We start from the raw sequence: 22,804 nt of genomic DNA, 5'->3' as shown, positions 1-22,804 counted from the left end.
TCCTCGGCCAGTGCGATTGGCAAGTTTTGCACGGTATATGCTACAAAAGGTGCATCCCTTCTTCTTCCTATACTAAGTTTGTCTAGGACTTGTGCGCACTGAAACGCACCTCTACTGTACCTAGGCAGATTATTTCCATATTTTTGTTTACATATCTTGTTTTTTTTTTTTTTGCGTGTGGGGCGAAGAATTTTACTTAAATTCCTTTTTGTACGGACTCAGATGCAGTCTAAGGGAAATGTAGTTGATGTTTCTTCTGATGAGTTCTTCAATCTTACGGGGCCATCGAATGATGATGAAGTATCGTTAGAAAGAAAAAAAGTATGTGATAACCAGGTACTCGCGCAATTCGGTGTGTAAACATACAAGTGTATGAAAAGAAAACTAATGTTTTCAAGTTAACCAGAGCTCGCCGAAGAGTTAAGAAGAGCTTCGTTAGCTTCCATTACAGCCGCTAGCGAAACATTATAGTTTTATTACCGGCTTAGTAACGAAAGCGACTTGTCATCGTGGTGCTTTCGGTTTGTTATCGGCATGTATTCGCTGATTCATCGAGATTTTTTATCGGCTTGTTATATTTATTTCAGCTGTATCACCGATTATATGGTGAAGCTGGAACAGTATCTTTTTCATAACATATCGTTAAATTATCGAAAGAAAGTCGATAACATGTCAATAACAAACTCGAATTACTGCGACCAAAAATCGATAACTATTGATAAAACATCAAAAACTGTTTGAAAAAAAACTATAGCTTTACTATAACAAATCGATAATACGCCAATAAGAAGCTGCTACCACTCCAATAAAAAATCCATTATCTCTCGATACCATATCGATAACTTTTTGATAACTTTTCAGTAAATAATCACTCACTTTTCAGTAGGAAATCTCTAACTTTTTGATACATATCGAAAACTTTTAAAGAAAAAATTGACAAATTTTTGATAACATATCGATAATTTTTCAAAAAATAAACGATAACTCTTATAACTAAGGGATGAATTTTCGATAACAAGCCGATAAACTCGTCGATAATAAATCAGCAACTGTTTGCGTTTTCTGTAGTTTCACTGCAAGTTTAATTTATAATAAATAAATAGATGTGCGGCCCGATAAGAGAGAGAGAAGAGATTGCCAAGCTTCTCTTTTTATTTGAGTCGTGCTCTTTTTAATTTTCCTACAAACTGACCGGACGGGACCTACATGTTTTAAGCCAACTGCAAACGGCATTCGCAGAAGGGCAAATTCATTTTCACTGAGAAGCTTTTCATGACAGAAATACACTCGGAGTGCTTGCTAAATCATTGCTGAGTGGCGACCATGCTTAGAAAAACTTTATTCTCATTAAAAAAACTGATTTCTTAAATTATTATGTTGCTTTGCCCGGACCGTGAACCCAGGATTTTTATAGTGATAGGTGGAGTCCGCTACCAACATATCACGGTGGCGCCACCTGGTACGGCTTAAAACGTGGTAAATCTCCAGATATTCACAATGCGCAAGATCTTTGAGAAGACTTGTGATAAGAAAAACGACACTCACCATCTTTTTCCATCGACTCAAAAGCAGTCAGCGCAAAAATAAACTGCCTTTATGCAGCTATGTCTGAATCTTATTTTTCTGTAAAGTTACTAAGGCTCTGCCAAATAACGTTGCGCAACATCACAAGCTTCGTTAGAATTAGGCATGACCTTTGCGATCCATACGAAACCAAACGAGGTTCCGGATAAGGCGACTCCCTTCTCTAGCTAGGTTAAAGCTGTTTTAAGGGCTCTAAGTTATCCTGAAATGTCGGAAGGCCAGGGAGTAACCTTTGCTTGATACCTTTCACCTCATGTGAGTGGTTTGCGGCCACTCACTTATACAGATTACAGTTACGCTAAGTTGCATTCCAAAAATACAATAGAAAAATGAATAACATATATAACAAAATACAAGTAAAATGTGCTCGCAAACGGAAAAGAAATTTCTCTACCAAAACCAACAACAACATTATCTAATGCATACCAACAAATTGATACACATCAAACAAAGCAAATTTTGTGTAGTTATTTGCTTGTACTCCAGCTGTGATTACAGCCAATCTAAGAAAGAAATTTACTAATCAGTGCTTAACGTGAGCTGCATACATATCTACAAATGCTTAGCTGCATACATATCTCTCAGCTTATTTACACATTCCAATCGCACATAATCGCTGCAGAAACAAATTTTATGCATTGCAAATAATCCAGCTAAGGAATTTCACAGTTTAAGCAAAGGATTACTGAACTGTTTCTTTGTCTGGGAGATGTAATGGATATTGACTTGCTTAACTTTTTTTTGAAAGATAAAAGAAAGATGAAAAAATTGTTAGCTAAATTTGTGATAGAAAAAATTATAATACGCATACATATATATCGAACATTTTTATTTATGCATTTAATACAAATTTATTTAAGTAGCCTTGTTATAAAAAAAATACCCAACCAGCTTATAGTCAAGTATAGTCAAACGTAATATGTACATATATAAACATTATTGTAACAAAGGTAAATAAATGTCGACGCATACATATGTACACTAGGGTAGTTCCAAAATATGAAAGTACCGATTTTTCCAGTCTCATACTTTCAAACGGTAGAATCTAGGACAAAGATACCAAATATAAATTTTGGTACCGATTGGAGAAGGATAAGAGTATCAAAGTTAAGATTTCGCTATGAAGGCTCAAAAAATTAAATTAAAATTTTTGTAAATAGAGACAAAACTTACAAAATTTACACACGTCAATGGTTACATGAATATATTCTTGAGCTACACTTCTCTATCAGCTAGCTTCTCGCGTGCTGAGTTTTGAGCTCTTATTTACCTACTGTCAATCTTATACTAAGGCAGTTGCCTCTATCCACTCAGCCATTTGAATGCCCCACCACACGCCTTGAAAATTTCTAAAATTATTGCCTATTTGTTGCGCTTTCTTACACTGCCTGACCCATAAAATAGCTGGGAAGTCACATAAATTGGCTAGTAGATTTCGAGGATCTAAGTATGACTACATACAAGATTTTCTCCAGATACCACTAAAATCGTGAACAAGCAAAAAACTGGTTTTCGAACCTTTGAACACTTGTGAGACTACAAATTGGTTGGCTTTGGGCCTATTTTCGGTTCCTCTACGGATCATATAAGAAAAGATTAATACCTTTCCAATGATATACATATATATCAACAAGGAAAGCACACAACTGTGAAAATTTTCTCAGTGAAATTTTTTAGTTTTTTCGGTTTCCGTCAACTTTGGTGCTATCTGTGTATACTTTAACACAAAAAATTATTATGAGTTCAATGAGTAAAAATTTGTTTACATATGTATATGTGCCGAAAATTGACTGAGTTACTTAAACTTCATTGAAAACCAAATTTGAAAAAATGTAATACCGTTCTCACATAGAAACTTAATAGAATCACAATTTTATCCATTTTCATACAAGGCCTTTTGCTTCATTAACCGAACATCTGTCAGCAGCCCCAAAAAAATGTTTGTTTACAAAAAATAGTTAAAATGGAAAGCAGCTGTTTCCATCTTAACTATAAATACATACATTCAAAATAAAACGCATGCGCAACTACCGTAAGATGTTGCACCTAACCAAATATGTGCCTATTTTCAAAAAAGCCATATTATCTTTTACAGCCAATGCTGCGAAAATTAATTTTTGAAATTTTTCGTGTTTTTCTATTTTTCGTAAATTATTGAAAATAATTTATTTTTGATTGTCATTTGTTACATTGACAATAAAATTCGAAACAACTAGCAAAACCGACTGGATTTTTCACTCCATTAGGCATTCAATAGTGGAAGGAGTAGAGTCTGCGCTATACTGTGCTGATCCGGAAATAAACAGATTCTACAGGCTGCCGTATTTCTGTACGGTTTTCCAAGCGGAAATAGTAGCCGTAACCAAAGCAGTAGAAACCCTGGAAGAAAATAGCCCAAGCTGCAATCGTGTTAACTTTTATATTGATAGTCAAGCAGCAATTAAGGCAACAATCTCGAATTGCACAGCATCTAAATGCGTGTTAGGGTGTAAGCAGTCCGCGAAGAGAATCGGGATAGGGAGAAGCACACATCTATATTGGGTCCCAGGGCATATGGGAATAGATGGCAATGAAAAAGCGGATGAACTAGCTAAAATGGGCGCATCCCTTGAAGCTTGCTCCGAACAAGTCCCAATTAGACTGGGTGAGATTAAGCGAAGGTGAGAGGTGCACATGGCCAACCAAGCAGCAAAGGCGTAGGTTCAAGTGCAGGGCTGTAAAGTGTCGAAGTTTATGTGTAGGTCTTACAACCCTAGACTAACAAAGTTGCTTCTATCATCAAAAAGACAGGACTGTAGACTCATGACGGGTATTCTGACTGGACACTACCTTCTGGCATCATATGTCTTTAAATTAGGCTTGGTCAGTGATAGCAGATGTAGGGAGTGCGGGCTGGAGGAGGAAACGATCGAGCACGTTCTATGCTCTTGCCCTGCGCTTGCCAGGCTAAGACTCCAGCTATTAGGAGTGATACAGCTGGTAGATCTAGAAGCAGCAAGTGGCTTAAATCCTAGGAAGCTTCTAGTATTTGCCAAGAGGACGGAGTTATTTTATGACATAGGTCCTGGTTTTTGATAAGGTTTTTCAGTTTGATCGTTAAAACAAACTTCTGGTAACACTACGGACTTATTCAGAGGTCCTCATGGACCGGCCAGTTCAACCTAACCTAGGCATTCAATAAAGCGATAATGAGATAATTAAGAATTTGTATTTTGTATGGAAGATAGAGTTCAATTAGGGCTTTAATTTAGAAAATTTGACTAATTATTTTATTAAGCCTCTGTGTGAAATCGGTATACAACAGTATCGAAGAATCATTTTGTGCAGACTAATAAGACCACAAATTTTGTAGTTACCAACGGATTTTAAACCTTATGCCAGTTTCGGATAGATAGCATTTCCATACAAACTTTTTACGTACTAATTGATAAGGAATAAAATTCTCAACTCAGCTGACAAAAAAATTTCCAAAAATCGGGAAATTTTGTCAGGATTAAAAGCTTGGTTTTAGCGGCACCGCTGTGTTTGAAACTATGAACAGTTACGGGGGACGAATCGAAAAATTTAATTTCGCATTTTTGAGTGTTTTTTTTTTTCTTTAAACGTAAAAGAAAAAAATTAAATTTAAAATTGTTTTTTTTTTCTTTTTAATAATTTCAATTATTTGACAAAATGTTCACCGCTTTGACAATGTAATGTAAAAAATGTAAAACGCGATAACCTCCGAAGAGATTTTAGGCCGAGCTTCTCTTCCAATTTGCGTCGTGCTCCTTTTAATTTTTCCTACAAATCGGGACCACCTTATTTTGTGCCTACTCCGAACGGCATCTGCAGGAATACAAATTAGAAATATTTGCTTCTAATTGAAAAAAATTTGTTTCTAAAATTTTCATGTTACTTTGCCCGGGGAGCGAACCCAGGATCTTCGGTGTGCTGGGCGGAGCTTTGACAATAGCAGTGGGAAAAAATTGTGATGAACGAGTTTCTACCGCCAAGGTGGCCGCAATATTTGTTGCCCTGCCGCTAAATTACGTTACAGTGAACTGCAACATCTTGTTAGTTTCCACATAACACATAATATCACATATATCAAAATTCAATGATCTACAAAACTGCATTCATAGAAAATTTCCTAGTGAAAATTTTAAAATTTTACTGAAGATTCGTGTTTCGAACTGAGATTTTCCCAAATTTCACGTCATATTCCGAACTTTAGTTTATTTTAAGCTTATTAGATATTTGTATATGTTTTTATAAAAATATAACAAAAATTATTTTGTTGTATTTGTTGGCGACCTTATTCTTCAAATAACTATCTTATTAAGCTGGCTCGAGGTCTGTGTTTTAAAATAAAACACCGTTGATAATTTGTTCTTTTTTCTCAACCAATATATTTCGACTGCTCTGCGGCAATCGTCATCAGGGTTACAAAACTAATAAAACAAAAATAATAGTAAATAATGAAAATTTTAAGCCTGCTGATAAAACAAAAACACAATATATTACAACGATTAAACCAGCGAATAGATCAAGTAACACAAAAACTTAGAGAAGAATTGGGTGAGAAAGAATTTATTGAGCTAATGGAAAGGGAGAGTAATGTCGTGAACAAAACAACAACAACACTAAAAAAGCGCCAAGAGTTAAAATTTAATAAAATGCGAGCAAAACGAAACGAAATACTTACTAATAACAAAAAACATGAAGAGTGGTTTATAAATAAAACGAAATTAGAATTTCCACAAGATATAAAAGCATTGTTGGCGAAGGGGCCGAAGTTCGGACTACCGGTCGATAATAAGAGCTTCCCTCTGTTTCAATACATAGCGGATGGAGAGGATTTGTTACAAACTATAAAGAATAAAGATCAGCAAGAGGAGGCACGCACAAAACTCTCGCTGATGATAAAAAGTCACACAACAACAAACAAGACAAGTGCAATAGACAGTGCAATTGCAGATACAGTGGAGCAAACAAAGAAATTTCTTAAACAAAATAGTTACATACGAATTTTAACTTCAGACAAAGGTAATAAAACGGTAGCAATGGAAGTCGACGATTACAATAAGAAAATGGAAGAAATTTTAATGGATTTAACTACATATAGGGTTCAAAGACAGGACCCAACATCACGATTGCAGAATAAGAACAACTGCCTAGTAGATAAGCTTTTTAAAATGGATTTAATCACGAAGTCTGAGAGAAATAGACTTACAACAACAACTGCGCTTCCACCCAGAATCTATGGCCTCCCTAAGATCCATAAGGAAGGCACTCCATTAAGGCCAATTTGTTCAGCGATTGGATCACCCTCATATGGTTTGTGCAAATATATTGCTGAAATATTAAAAAACATAACGTCAAATTCTACATATAACATCAAAAACACGCTCGAGTTTAAATAAAGGATAAATAACACTTATATATTTGACGACGAAAAACTTTTTTCGTTCGACGTGTTATCACTTTTTCCGAGTATACCAATACAGCTGGTACTCGATAAAATACAAGAAAATTGGGTAATGATTAAAGAGTTCACAAAGATACCCAAACAGCTGTTTATGGAGATAACAACATTCTGTATAAAAGAGAGCAGATATTTTAAGTTTAAGAATACCATATACACGCAATTGAAAGGAATGCCGATGGGAGCGCCCACATCCCCAATCATAGCGGATATAATAATGGAGAAACTTTTGGATAGTAGTATGGAAAAATTGCGGTATAAACCTAGGATACTTTCGAAATACGTCGATGACCTCTTTGCCATAGTACGTGAAAACGAGATACAAAATACACTAGACACACTCAACAATTTTGACAAGAATATAAAATTTACTGTAGAAGTAGAAAATAACGGAAAATTAGCTTATTTAGACTCTCAAATAAACAGACGAGGCAATCGACTAAAACTTAAGTGGTATAAAAAAGAAATAGCTTCAGGACGAATTATAAATTTTAGTTCTAAGCATCCCAAATCCATGATTGTAAATACAGCATTGGGCTGTATACGGAAAATGCTACTTACCTCAGACGAAGTGTACCACAAGGAAATAAAGAAAGAAATAGTCACATTGTTAAGAAATAATGATTTTCCTAAACACACAATAAGAAGGTTAATCAAAAAAGCTAAATTGCCAAATAACACACAAAAACCCGGAAAACCATTAAATTTTAAGTCGCTGGCCTATGTACCTCAATTATCAGAACGTTTGGTTAAATCTGATTGTTACAACAAGGATAACACAAAAATAGCACATAAGCCGTCCAATACTTTAAAACAATTTTTCAATAAAACGAAGTCAACCATACCAAATATGGACAAAAACAACGTTGTGTATAAAATTCCCTGTAAAGGCAAGGTTGAGGAAGCTTGCAATAGTATTTATGTCGGTACAACTAAGTCCAAACTAAAAACAAGACTATCACAACATAAATCCGATCTAAAACAATGCCATCAACAAAATAACCAGAAAACAGCACTTATGGCACACTGTGCAGCTAGTGGGCACATACCTAACTTTGACGAGACCAAAATAATGCAACAAGAACAACACTACAGTAAACGATTCACTCTTGAAATGTTACACATTATCAACGTACCGACTAACACACGACTCAACTTTAAAAGCGACGTGGACAATTCCGCGCATATATACAAACATTTGCTTAGAGGAAGACAGTACCATACTCCACGTCGCACAGGGCAGACGTGCTAAGAAACGTATGTGCAAATGTAAAATAATAAAATTTTTTGTGATAATTTGTTAATTGTTTATTTACTATTATTTTTGTTTTATTAGTTTTGTAACCCTGATGACGATTGCCGCAGAGCAGTCGAAATATATTGGTTGAGAAAAAAGAAAAAATCATCAACGGTGTTTTATTTTAAAACACAGACCTCGAGCCAGCTTAATAAGAAAATTATTTTGCTTAAGCAAAACTTGGTTAAAACTGTAAGTCATTGTGCCAATATTTTTTCCGTATATGTATGTACTAGACTGGATCGATTTATTAACCGATATCGCGCCATCGATTTTTCGATAGGATTTGGGCTCAGGTAAAAAAGTTCCACTACGCATACCCAATAAAATAATTTGCGAGCCTGCGAAAAAAAATTGGCGAAAGGGTAAATTTTTCGACCAAAAAATCCAACGTTTTTACAATAGTTTTTTGAATAAAAAAAAAAAAAAAAATCTGTTTGAGTTTTGGGGAGTGTTTTGGCCGAAAAATTTACCCTTTCGCCATTTTTTTCGCAGGCTCGAAAAATATTTTTTTGGGTTTGCGTAGTGGAACTTTTTTCCTGAGCTCAAATCCTATCGAAGAATCGATGGCGCGATATCGGTTAACTTTCGTCGATACAAATCGAGCCAGGTTAGTATGTATATTGTCCATGTGTATTGATGTAAGAAATTTAGTAAATAAGAATTTCCAAAGCTGAGTGCAATGATAAGAAAAACCGATAAGCATAAACTGCTGACTGGTAACCACAAACTTAATACTTAACAAACTACGATAGTCGATGTGCATAAGAAATGAGCAACAACAAAAACCACTTGCGCTATAAAATTATATGGCAGTTGCAAACTTAAGAACAAATTAACATGCGGAACACCACGCATTTAGTGTTGCGGCTGCTACCAATCGTTTTCTTCCAAAATTGGTTTTGTTTAAGTATTATTTGAAGGTGATAACTGGAGGGAATTTTAGGGTGGAAGGCACGTACTTGAGAGGCTGTTGAAGTAGCGTATTGCATTTACGCTCGACGTCGTTTGACTTGTATGTTGAAAGATGTGAGAATTCACTGCTATATCCATAAAATTAGCCAAACTGATTATTTGTAGGCGATCCAAATTAAACGAATCAAGTACTTAGTTGATTGACGCTTAACCTTTTAATTATTTATGGCCATCCAACAAGGTTCGGCAGTCGCTTCTTCTTTGGGTTAATTGGCGTCGTTTTCCATCTGGTCCTTCCAGCGGAGTAAAGGTCGCCCAGTTTTCTGCTTCCATTATATTTATTAGGCCTGGAAGCACTACAACCTTTGTGCAGATCTATTGTGCATGACCTTTCAGCCTAGTTTTATATGTGGAGGCTTTTAATGTATCTAAGTACCTCTTCATGCTTTTTACTCCATATCACATAGGGATTAAGAGTCACACCACCTAGATGGGAGAATCTCTGCCTTGACAGAGCGACGCACTCGCAGAGATTTTGAACTGGCGTTGCATCCTCCAACTCAAAAATGACAAATTTGAGTATCGGATAGATTTAAGTTACTTAGGTGATAGCGTAGACTACAGTATCCCTGCTTAGATTAATGAGTTTGGCTGATACTTTCGTTGCCGGCAGTATAAACAGTTTTGCCTGCCTTTGCCCTGGGCAGTCAATCCGGTGACATCTGAATTGTTTGTTTCCCAGTCACTTATGGTTTCCGTGGTGTGCGCTATTGTGAGCCGTCCACAAAAGGGCTCTGGACTCTATAGCACCCTTTTTTGCTAGGTAATCTGCATGCTCATTACCTTCATGTCCTTGTTGTCCTGCAACCCATCCTAACAAAATATTGTTTTTGGCTTCCAGGTCATTTAGGATTTCAATACAGTCATCCCTAACTTAGATGTAACTGTGTAGGATTGCAAGGCACGCAGGGCCGCCTAGGTGTCCGACATAATCTATATGCTCTTCGATTTGTTAAAAACTTGCTGTCGATAAAAAAGTTTACCGACGATTTAACGATTATCTGTCGACGTGTTTTCAGTTTGTATCGAAAATATATCGATTTATAATCGAAAAGCTGTCGATTAATCATCGAAAAGATATCGATACATTATCCAAGGCTTTTGGATTGATATCAGGGTGCCACCAATTTTTTTGTTTATCGAAATGTTGTCATCGACTATTTACCGATATATCACAAAGTTATCAATTTGCTACAGACAAGTTATTGATTTGTTATAGGAGTGCTATAAATTTTTTATCGGCGTGATATCGATTTTTTATTGCAAAGTTATCAATTTTAAATGAAAAATTTATCGATTTATTATAAAAAAGTTATAGATTTCTTTTGTAAAAATTAAAGATTCCTTAACGGCGTGCTTTCGATTTGTTATTGATTGGTATTAAACAGATACTGGAAAAACTTCAATATACAATCCGTGGCAAATCGACAACCCGTCCATAGCAAGCCGATAAGAAACCAATACGAAGCTCAAAACCCAACGATAATGATCCAATAAAACCGAAAACTCGATGTTGGTAATTTTCGATAAAAAACCAATAGTAAAACTATCACTGTCGGTATCGGTTTGAACATAAGATAATAGATGAGAATGAAAAAGCGCCAAAAAGGGTGCTTTGCTCGAAGTTTGCACACCGCAGACGTTCCAATAAGATAAAGCGATATTAACAGAAGACGAGAGTTGCACATGATCGGCCAAACAAGAAGGGCGTGGGCTCAGGCGCAGGACTGCAAAGTGTAGAAGATCATATCGATTGCTTAGTGGAATATTACCATATATCCGCTGCCGTTTCTAAAACGCCCTATCTCAGAAAACTTTCGAATAACGCCCTATTTCGGAATTTGTTTTAAAAACGCCCAATTTCAGCATTCGATTGAAGAACGCCCCATTTCAGAACTTTTTTCATAAACATCCCAGCTAATGCCAAAATATATTGAATTAGAGCCCAAATAGAGCGTTTTTGAAACAAAATCTGAAATAGGGCGTTCTTTCACATAAGGCGTTTTTGAAATAAATTTTTGAATTGTGCGTTATTCGAGCGTTTTCTGAGATAGAGCGTTTTCGAAACCGTAGCCGAGATAGGGTAATATTCCACTCAGCGATCGATGTGCAGGTCGTACAACCTTAGATTAACAAAGTTAATCTTATCATTGAAAGGAGAGGACTAAAAGCTTGTGACGGCCACTCTTAACATGCTCTGCCTTTTGAAGTCACATGCTTTCACGTTAGGCCTAGTTTATGATAGCAGATGTAGTAAGTGCCGATTAAATGAGCAAATGACCGACCATGTTTCGTACTCATGCGCTGCGCTCACCAGGCTAAGACTCCAGCTATAAGAAGTGATAAAGCTATCAAATCTAGTAGCAGCAAGCCGCAAGGATCCTATGAACCTTCTAGTATTAGTCATTGATAGGGTTTTCCAGTTTGATCGTTAAACAATGTTGTGGTAACACTATGAATTCATTCGATCTATGAGGTCCTAACGGACTGGCCAGTTCAACCTAACTTAACCACGGTATCGGCTATTACCGACGAGAAGCCGGCAAAACTCTTCTCAAGGAGCCCAAAATTACCAGTTGGCGGTAAAATTACATCTAGAATAGTTTAACTTCAACCCCTGATTAGGCTCTAGTTATTTGAAAACATTAGCTTTCAAGACTTACACTTATCGGTTTACTCATTAAAATTCACTAGTAGTTGGTACTCATGCAGTAAGCGTGTAAGCAGTATAGCTAACGCTATAGAACTATCATCCCGAAAAAAGTACTTAAGTTCGTAGTTTAACAATAAACGCTATTCAATTTGTGTTGGTAAAAGCTTATCCCTCTTTTAAAGTATTTCAACGTTAGTCAGATAGGCACACTAACACATATACATACTTTACTCATTCCAATTCAAAATACATAAGAAAAGTTTATTCCTCAACTCACAAAACATTCAAGAGCTACAACACTGGTAGCACAAATAATGTGCTTTTATTCATTGAAAAAAATTAAATAAAAAACAAGTAAGGAAGGTTAAGTTCGGGTGTAACCGAACATTACATACTCAGTTGAGAGCTATGGTGACAATATAAGGGAAAATAACCATGTAGGAAAATGAGCCGAGGGAAACCGTGAAATGTGTTTGTATGACATGTGTATCAAATGAAAGACATTAAAGAGTATTTTATGAGGGAGTGGGCCATAGTTCTATAGGTGGACGCCATTTAGGGATATCGCCATAAAGGTGGATCAGGGTTGACTCTAGAATTTGTTTGTACAATATGGGTATCAAAAAAAAAAGGTGCTAATGAGTATTTTAAAAGGGAGGGGTGGTAGTTGTATAGGTGGTCGCTTTTTCGAGATATCGACATAGAGGTGGACCAGGGGTGTATCTAGAATGCGTTTGTACAATATGGGTATCAAACGAAATGTGTTAATGAGTATTTTAAAAGGCAGTGGGCCTTAGTTCTATAGGTGGACGCCGTTTCGAAATATCGCCATAAAGGTGGACCAGGGGTGACTCTAGGATGTGTTTGTACGATATGGGTATCAAATTAAAGGTATTAATGAGGGTTTTAAAAGGGGGTGGTGGTAGTTGTATAGTTGGTCGCCTTTTCGAGATATCGCCATAAAGGTGGACCAGGGGTGACTCTAGAATACGTTTGTAAAATATGGGTATCAAACGAAAGGTGTTAATGAGTATTTTAAAAGGAAGTGGGCCTTAGTTCTATAGGTGGACGCCTTTTCGAGATATCGCCATAAAGGTGGAACAGGGGTGACTCTAGAATATGTTTGTACGATATGGGTATCAAATGAAAGGTGTTAATGAGTATTTTAAAAGGGCGTGGGGCTTAGTTCTATAGGTGGACGCCTTTTCGAGATATCGCCATAAAGGTGGACGAGGGGTGACTCTAGAATGTGTTTGTACGATATTAGTATCAAATTAAAGGTATTAATGAGTGTTTTAAAAGGGAGTGGTGGTAGTTGTATATGTGAAGGCGTTTTCCAGATATCGACCAAAATGTGGAACAGAATGACCCAGAACATCATCTGTTGGATACCGCTAATTTATTTATATATGTAATACCTGCAAAGATTTCAAGGGTTTTTTATTTCGCCCTGCAGAACATTTTCATTTTCTTCTACTTAATATGGTAGGTGTCACAGCCATTTTACAAAGTTTTTTCCAAAGTTATATTTCGCGTCAATAAACCAATCCAATTACCATTTTTCATCCCTTTTTTCGTATTTGGTATAGAATTATAGCATTTTTTTCATTTTTCGGAATTTTCGATATCGAAAAAGTGGGCGTGGTCATAGTCGGATCTCGTTCATTTTTTACACCAAGATAAAGTGCGTTCATATAAGTACGTGAACTAAGTAAAGTAAAGATATGTCGATTTTTGCTGTAGTTATCGTGTTAACGGCCATGCGGAAGGACAGACGGATGACCGTGTATAAAAACTGGGCGTGGCTTCAACCGATTTCGCCCATTTTCACAGAAAGCAGTTAGCGTCATAAAATCTATGCCCCTACCAAATTTCAAAAGGATTGGTAAATTTTTGTTCGACTTATGGCATTAAAAGTATCCTAGACAAATTAAATGAAAAAGGGCGGAGCCACGCCCATTTTGAAATTTTCTTTTATTTTTGTATTTTGTTGCACCATATCATTATTGGAGTTGAATGTTGACATAATTTACTTATATACTGTAAAGATATTAAATTTTTTGTTAAAATTTTACTTTAAAAAAATTTTTTTTAAAAGTGGGCGTGGTCCTTCTCCGATTTTGCTAATTTTCATTAAGCGTACATATAGTAATAGGAGTAACGTTCCTGCCAAATTTCATCATGATGTCTTCAACGACTGCCAAATTACAGCTTGCAAAATTTTAAATTATCTTCTTTTAAAAGTGGGCGGTGCCACACCCGTTGTCCAAAATTTTACTAATTTTCAATTCTGCGCCATAAGTTCAACTCACCTACCAAATTTCATCGCTTTATCTGTCTTTCGTAATGAATTATTTCACTTTTTCGGGTTTTCGAAATTTTCGATATCGAAAAAGTGGGCGTGGTTATAGTCCGATATCGTTCATTTTAAATAGCGGTCTGAGATGAGTTCTCAGGAACCTACATACCAAATTTCATCAAGATGCCTCAAAATTTACTGAAGTTATCGTGTTAACGGGCGGACGGACGGACGGACGGACATGGCTAAATCAAATTTTTTTTCGATCCTGATTATTTTGATATATGGAAGTCTATATCTATCTCGATTCGTTTATATATGTACAACCAACCGTTATGCAATCAAACTTAATATACTCTGTGAGCTCTGCTCAACTTAGTATAATAAGCCACATTTTATGTACCAAAGTGTCTGTCAAAATACAATTAAATTCCAAGGCCGTGCAAACAAAAGCACCAATACATAGGCAACTACGTACTCACCCACATACACTCATCCTTACATACCGACAAAGCAAATTTTGTTTGTTTAACGCTTACACCCATGCTGGCATATACTCAGTAAAAATCTGGTCTGAGCTGAGCTACACTGAATTTTTGCCATTTAAGCTGATTTGCGTGCTAATTGGCCATTTTAGTCGCGTCTTTTGTCGGCTGTAAATGGTTAGTGCTTTAGTTGAAGCTTAAGTGTGCTAATTTCGTATTATATCATTCACAAACAATACTGAAACTTTCTAAACTTACTTTTACGCATGTATATGTATATTGTATATGTGTGTGTTTTGAAGTGTGCTAATTTTTTTTTTTCACCTTTTTGAAACTCATATCTTTATAGTTGAAGGAGTATGAGCTGAGTGAAGTTTTCAACTTTGCTGAGGATGATCGCAAATATGAAACGGTGAAGACTCAAACACATTTGGAAGCAGAACATGAGTAAGTTGTAATGAAGTATATTTATATACAGTAGCAAACGCGAAATTAGCAGTGGAAATTTTTTGTCAAATGTCGTTAATTAAATACATTTTTTTTTTTTTTAAATTTCGATATCTAAAAAGAAAACTTAAGAAGTTTTTCGAAAAAGTTCCACAATTCGGGAAAATTATATGAAAATTTCGCACTTCTAATTCTGAATACGTTTAACATTTGGTTTCACAAATACAAGATATATGCAAGGTCTCTCAAAATTCGCACTGATTTTTGAAAATTTTTTTCTGAGGGGTTTGTCAGATTTCTTCCAAATTTTATAAGTAAAAATGTATGTGTGTACAAAACCAACTTTCCAAAAATTTCCAGTGCAGGTTCACGTGTTCACCCAGTATTTTTCTGGGCAAACATTTTTTTGGAAAATCGGGCTGTGCCACGGCCTTAGAACGAAAAAATTTCACTTAGTCGGAAAGCAGAGTATATTTGCCTCAAACCATTGATTTTATGTTCCGCCTCAGCGTGTTAGGAGGCTTAGAATATTCGCGGCAGGTATACCTGTCGTAAGAGGTGACTAAAATACCAATTTGATTGGGGTTGCCAGCGCAATATATAACTTCTCTAACCCAATTTTCAACCTCACCTACTCGTGGCGAATACTGCTTCTTTAACAGCCGAGGCTCTGCCGACCCCAAGTTCCTTATGGATCTAGGCGGTGGGGGGACACGATATGGCTTTGAAGGTTTCATGTGGTCATACCAAATTGTTCCCGAGATGGTCGGGCTAGTACTTTAATGGTGCTTGTTACAGGAGCGTACCGCATCTGCATCCGGCAAAGGGCCATCAACATCGATAACACTCCCCAAGGCCTTCGGGGAGTGTCCTTATCGCTACAACAACAGCAACAATGTATGTACCTTATACTTTAATCTGTGTAAGGGTGAAGTAGATTGAGAAGGAAGTGGAGTTAAATATAAATAAGGGAAAGACAGAAATTAGAAGGAAAATTGGAAGAAAAAGTTGTATACTGTTCAATGGTGTAGAAAGCGATAGTAGGGAAGGAGACCAACTTTTCAAATGTCAGGCAGGATAACGTCTGCCGTGTGCGCTAGTCAAAAATGAAGATTTCGCGGAATATAAATTGTTAAAAACTAATAGGAGTTTCGCGAGGCCTATAACTTCTACCTTGTTGCACTAAAATTCATTGGGCTTCAAACGTACACACTCAAAAAAGTAAAGAAAACTTAAATAAAAATTTCAAAAGTTTCAAAGTTTTCCTTGAATTTCGCATTTTTTTGCGATTGCTTTGAATTTTTTTAGTTACATCGTTCACAAGTTTTTTTTTTATTTTAGAAAAAAATAGGAAAAAGGCTTTTAATGAAAAATTTGATACCACTATTTTTATATTCGCTACTGTGCAAATATTTTTTTTTAATAACTGATAGGGTATTTCACATAAAAGTTGAAATGATCTGTGTATTTGATTAAGTCCATCCTCTATCATGTAAATAATTTGAGGTGCCGAGTCCGAAATTGAGTTCCAGTTGACTCCAGTTACCTCAGAATTTAGAAAAAATTGAACTGTATACCAATATTATTAGCTATAAAAAATTTTCCGTGTGATAATGATCACGTCAAAATATATGTTCATACTAGAAGACCCGGCAGACGTTGTCCTGCCCTAAATTTGGCCTATCTGCATACATTTTAATAAGCTTTTTCCGTCTGCCTCTGCCGTCCCCCCTCTTCACTTTTTCCTAATCTTTTTATTCACACCTCCGTCCGTCTTTTTCGCTGCATCTATCTCCATCTTCGTCTCATTCTATCTCTTTCTCAATCTCCTTCTCTCTTTTCTCTTCTCGCAATTTCTTCTCATTCTCCTGCATCCCTTGTTGCCTGTCCCAGAGGGTGGTATGTATTTTATTCCAGTTCCAGTCCCACTGCGAGTCTCAGTCCCAGTCCTAGTCCTAATCCCAGTCCTAGTCCGTCTCTGGATAATATATTACTCTGTACTAGGACTCATCAACAGCTTTCATTTGATATCCATATTGTATAAACACACTCTAGGGGTACCCGGGTCCACGTTTTGGCCTATATCTCGAGACCCGAGTCACCCAGGGGTATGAAAATTATCCTCTACTAAAGCACTCATCAACAGCTTTCATTTGATATCCATATTCTATAAACACATTATAGGGGTACCCGGGCTCACGTTTTGGCCTATATCTCGAGACCCGAGTCACCCAGGGGTATGAAAATTATCCTCTACTAAAGCACTCATCAACAGCTTTCATTTGATGTCCATATTCTATAAACACACTCTAGGGGTACCCGGGTCCACGTTTTAGCCTATATCTCGAGACCCTGCTCACCTAGGACTATGAAAATTACCCTCTGCTAAAGCACTCATCAACAGCTATCGTTTGATATCCATACTGTATAAACATATTCTACGGGTACCCGGGACCACGATTTGGCCTATATCGCGAGACCCTAGTCACCCAGTCACCTATTCTGTATTTCAAGTTAGATCAAACTACACACGGGGTGCAAAACAAATTCAAAATCGGTTCAGTAGTTTAGGAGCCCATTGGCCTCAAACATAGTGACACGTGTTTTTTTTATATTAAGATGTTGCTTTATTTTGCGTCCTTCATATCACATTTTTGGTTTTGTGAAATAGTGTAGTGTTTTTGTAATTAATAATATTAACTAACTAAATCGGGTATAAAGTTTTAGATTTTCACAATTTTTTTTATATATCTTTCCAGCTCTACCATAACCAATAATGAACTTTCTGCAAGCATTGAGCGCGAACGTCAAAATGAAATATCAGCACAACCCACTTCAGTGACGGAGAGAGATCGCATACGTTCAAGCTTGCTGGAGAAAATGAATCCAGGGTATGTACAATAAATGAAGTTAAATTATTTAAACAAACACGAGACAAATACAAATAGTATACAAATTTACTTAGCGATCATTTCCGGGGTGGGGGATGGTCTAGAAGGTTTAATGAGGTCATATTAATCGTTTCCGAGATGGTCGGGCTAGTACCTTAACGGCGCTTGTTACCGAAACGTACCGGATCTATATTCGGCAAAGAACCATCATCATCGATAACACTCCCCAGAACATTCGACGAGTGTCTTTATCGTTAATGCAACAACAACAGGTGTGCTCTCTTCGGCGTTATTTAACAGCAACCTCATTTTTAATGTTGACGTATGCAATGGAAAACACGCATACATTTACGCAGTTAATTGTTAAGCTATGTGCAAATGCGTCTGCATAGTGTAGGATAAAGTAGACGAGAATGGTATAGATAAACAAAAGGGGAGTGAGGATCATTTTTTGAATGTAGACAAACCAATTTTCGGGCAGGACAAAGTCTGCAGAGACTAATTATTTATTTATTTATTAATTTATTTATTATTTAAAGTCGACGACAAACTATGGTCGACTGCATAATATAAAAGATATATAAATATACAACCCAAAAGATAAAATTTAAGATATATCGAGATTTCAACAATGTTATATTACAAACAAAGATATATTAATGAACATTACTCTTTAATTTCAGAATATTATAATAATAAGAAATATGAGCAGAAATAAGATCTTATGCTGAAATCTTATACTGGCGGAATGCATCAGATTCCGCTCAGCATGATTTCGGAATGCAGTGGATTCCAATCTTCCTGTTGGAATGCAGCAAGATTCCAATCAGCATGTCATGGGAATCCGGCAGTGCTAAGAGTAGTGTAATGAGGGATACGCCATCACAAGGCATAAAAAAGTAACATGACCTGTGTTGTTGGAATGCACCGGATTCCAATCAGCTCGATACCTGACCCATAAGATTATACTGCCGGAAAGCATACGATTCCGGTCAGTGACTCATGAAAAAGCATGTTTTTTACGTTGTTGGAATACACAAGATTCCAATCAACACAGTACTGTCTTGTTCCTTCTTAATGATACATGTTGATAAATGTTCATCCATCCTTAAGCGAGATAGTTCCTGTTTTTCATGGAAGGAATAAAATGCCGGCAAATTAAATTAGCTTGTATCTCTTAAATTAGATAGGCAAGTATTGCATTACGTATAGTGGCAAAAGTACATTCAAGACTGATACAGCTATACAAGTCATTGTGGTGCGCGCACCAGATAAGAAGATGATTATTTTTAGCAAAGTTTCGTCGACAAAGGTGTAAATAGAAAGGAACGTAGTGTCTGGATACTCTAGGGGGAACCGCAAAAAACAAGCGGCTGAGAAGGTCAGCAGAATCAATTTCTCCAATAATGAGCTTATGGATGATTTTCCAGAGTGAACTTGAGTCCCAATTAAAGCCGCGCAATGCAAATATCAAAAATTAATTTTGAACTGACTCAAGACGCTTTATATGCTTTTGAGAAACAGGTGACCAAACGCATGAGCAATACTCGAGTATTGGACGAACCAGCGATGTGTAAAGAACCTTAGTGAGGTACGGATCATCGAACTCTTTAGTCCATCTTTTAGCAAATCCAAGTAAACCCAACGCTTTGTTGGCTACAGATGAAATGTGCATGTTAAAATTTAATTTCGGATCAAAAAAGACACCTAGATCATTTGCAATAGATATACGCTCCAAAGGCGTACCATCTATTACAAAATATTTCAATGCTGGGCTTACTCGGTGAAATGTCATATGCTTACATTTAGAGCAATTCAAAGCTAGTAAATTTGTTGTGCACCAACATTGGAACGAGTCCAAGTCGGCCTGAAGAAGATCCAAGGAATTCAAACCGGTAGGACAGTAAGTGTAGCAAAGTTTTACATCATCCGCATACATTATAGTATGGGAATATAATATTGTCTGTGGCAAGTCATTAATGAAAAGGGCAAAGAGCAAAGGGCCTAGATGACTTCCCTGGGGTACGCCGGAGGACCATTATACATTATATACATATATGACGCGTTAAACTTTCTTGGTGGGCTTTAAGAGCAATATAATCTGGTGTGGCGGGGAGGTATGTTCATTAGATTGCAACTAGTAAAAGAAGCCTGACAAATTGTTGGTAAACATTTTCTTTCTAATATTGGACATTTTTTTTCGAAAGCTTCAAAAATGTTTCTATTTGCTTAAAAAAATCAATTGAAGAGCAAAAATTAAATTTAACAACTCGCTATAACGCAATAAACCCAGACAGCTGAAATCAGTAGTACAACAACAAAAATTTTAGGGTCCTCATAATCCGGGGACCAATTTATATTCTGTGAAGTAATTAAATGAAAAAAAAAGTATACAAAATTTTTCAAATGTGTGGATATTCGTTTTCATTTTATCACTTCAGAGAATGTGAATTGGGCATGAGTTTTTATGTAGTAAGAAGGAAAAATTGTTTGTACAATTTTGATACTTTTTTACTGTTATAGCGTAATGTGCGGAGGAAAGCTAAATTCGTTATAACTATCTCGAAATTTGAAATGGGGACATGCAAGAAAAAAGAAGATAAAACAGAGGAAATGGAAAAAAGTAGAGAAGTTTGAGGGAAGTCGGAAAAGAGGAAGATTAAAATTAAGGATAAGACTAATAGCAATAATGAGAATGAGACTTGGATAAGGGCAAGAGCGGGAAGAGTAAGAGCGAAACCGGAAGATTTGTGGAACATTGAAAGGGAAATTGAATGAGCCGATTAAAGAAAACTAGAAAATGTGGAAGGTAGAGCAAATAGGAGAGGAGGAGGGTTAGACGAAGGAGAGGCAAGTGAATAGATGGAGAAAGTCAAAGCAATGTCTGTCGAGTTTGGTCACATGGCTGAGAGTATTTCGTATTTGTGTTAATGCTTCAAGGGTTTGCTAGAGCTATTTAAAATAAAGTCCTGCAAAGCCAAGGTTCTTTTTTTTGCCATCAGGCATATCTGTAAGCTAAGATTATTGAACAATTGTTGATACAAAACGCTTGACGCTATATATTTTTACACCAGCCACCTATTTTTGCCGAATTAGCCTACTTCAACGCTTGGTTTTAACATAGATAACTATTGAGTCTTGGCACCGTATACTGTCAATACCGAGCTTTCGCATTGCATGCAGTGCTGCCAGTAATTTTTCAGAAAAATTCATAGATGGGCAAAAAAAAAAATAAGCTAAAAAATAATAAATAAAAATTTTAAGGCTAAAAAAGCTAAAACTTAAGGCAACTTTTCACGCGTTATGTTCATTTTATTCATAAAAAACGTATCAGTTTAAGCATTTAATACCCCTACTAAAAAACTAAAATGAATTTGTGTTCTACTCTGATAGAAAATTATTTACAGATGCAATCTGTGTCTTGTAATAATGGTTTAAAGTGACGCAATTGACACTCGTCTCGTATTACTACTACAGCATATCTGTGAAGTTTAATACACAATCTCGCAATGAAAAAAAAAAAAACTGTTTTAAGTAGGTTTCAAATTCAGATTTCGTTAAAAGAAAAAAAATTAAAAAAAAAAATGGTGTTCTGAGTAGATTTTCAATAGTTCTGGAGTTGCTGAAAAGAATTTGAAAATGTGATAATTCGGCTTAATTTTGCAGAACTCTTTTCCTGACTTTCAGGATCCACAAAACTTGTGAAAAGCTACCCAAAACACCCATTTTTATATTTTTAATTACACCTTTCATGAACATGAAATGGTATATTAAATTTGGTCCGATGTTTGTAACGTTGAGAAATATAGAAGATAGACTCACCATTAAGTATACGGAATTGATCAGGGCGACGAACTGAGTTGATCTAGCCATGTCCGTCTGTTCGTCCGTCGATCCGTCCATCTGTCTGTTTGAACGCAAACTAGTTCCTAAAATTTTGAGGTATCTCAATGAAATATGGCACAAGGATGTATTTTTGTATTATATTACACATTTGTCGGATCCGGTAGGATCGGACCACTATAACATATTGTAACGAGTTTACTACAAATCCTCTTATTTGCCCTTTTGCTAAGTTCGCATCACTAACCTGTTGAATAAATAACTCCAATATTGAATAATGGAAAAATGGAATTTATTAAAGTACTTCACAATAACACTTATACTTTGCAACTAACTGGCTTAATAACCAAACTGATAGTTTAAATGAAACTGATCTATTGCCTGACAGATAGCGTGCTTAACTGAAACTGCCCATAGCGCCTCTACCGCTGATACTTTTATACTCTATGATTTCCTAGTGGCATCTTCTAGGCGCTTCCAGAATTTTACTTAGTTAGTTATAAATTTCTCAGCTACAACTACAGATGTATAATTTTTATAGCTTCTCTCATACCCCATGCACGTGTATGTGTGAGCGACACTTCCACAATCACAATTGAATACCTTTAGGAGCATTTCAGATAAGATATCTGCATGTGTTTGTGCGTTGCTCTCAGCTGCGTGGACCTACATATGTGATTGATTCGTTTATGTAGATACATAATGATTGATCTATGGATGTGCATGCAAGGCGCTGCTTAGCATCGGCTTAGGGATGGCAGCACCACTTCTAAAAGCTGCTAGCATCGCCAAATATACCACTCTTCTATCTCGTGATTTCCGAATTGCTTGTATGTGGTAGATGACATTATTGGTCGTCTTCA

At 36.3% G+C, this 22,804-nt stretch overlaps 1 protein-coding gene across 1 annotated transcript in view; it reads left to right on the top strand.

Moving 5' to 3' along the window:
• The window catches only part of mspo (M-spondin), a 379,491-nt gene that overhangs the window by 321,361 nt on the left and 35,326 nt on the right, over positions 1-22,804 (top strand). Inside the window, exons 4-5 of the mRNA XM_067771342.1 lie at positions 15,110-15,207; positions 17,967-18,098. Coding sequence (XP_067627443.1) covers positions 15,110-15,207; positions 17,967-18,098 — 230 coding nt within the window. The remainder of the gene's footprint in view (positions 1-15,109; positions 15,208-17,966; positions 18,099-22,804) is intronic.

The sequence above is a fragment of the Eurosta solidaginis genome, chromosome 3, assembly GCF_040869045.1.
Source record: "Eurosta solidaginis isolate ZX-2024a chromosome 3, ASM4086904v1, whole genome shotgun sequence".
NCBI lineage: Eukaryota > Metazoa > Arthropoda > Insecta > Diptera > Tephritidae > Eurosta > Eurosta solidaginis.
Note: the sequence above shows the minus strand (reverse complement) of the source record. Positions and strands in the feature narration are given on the sequence as shown.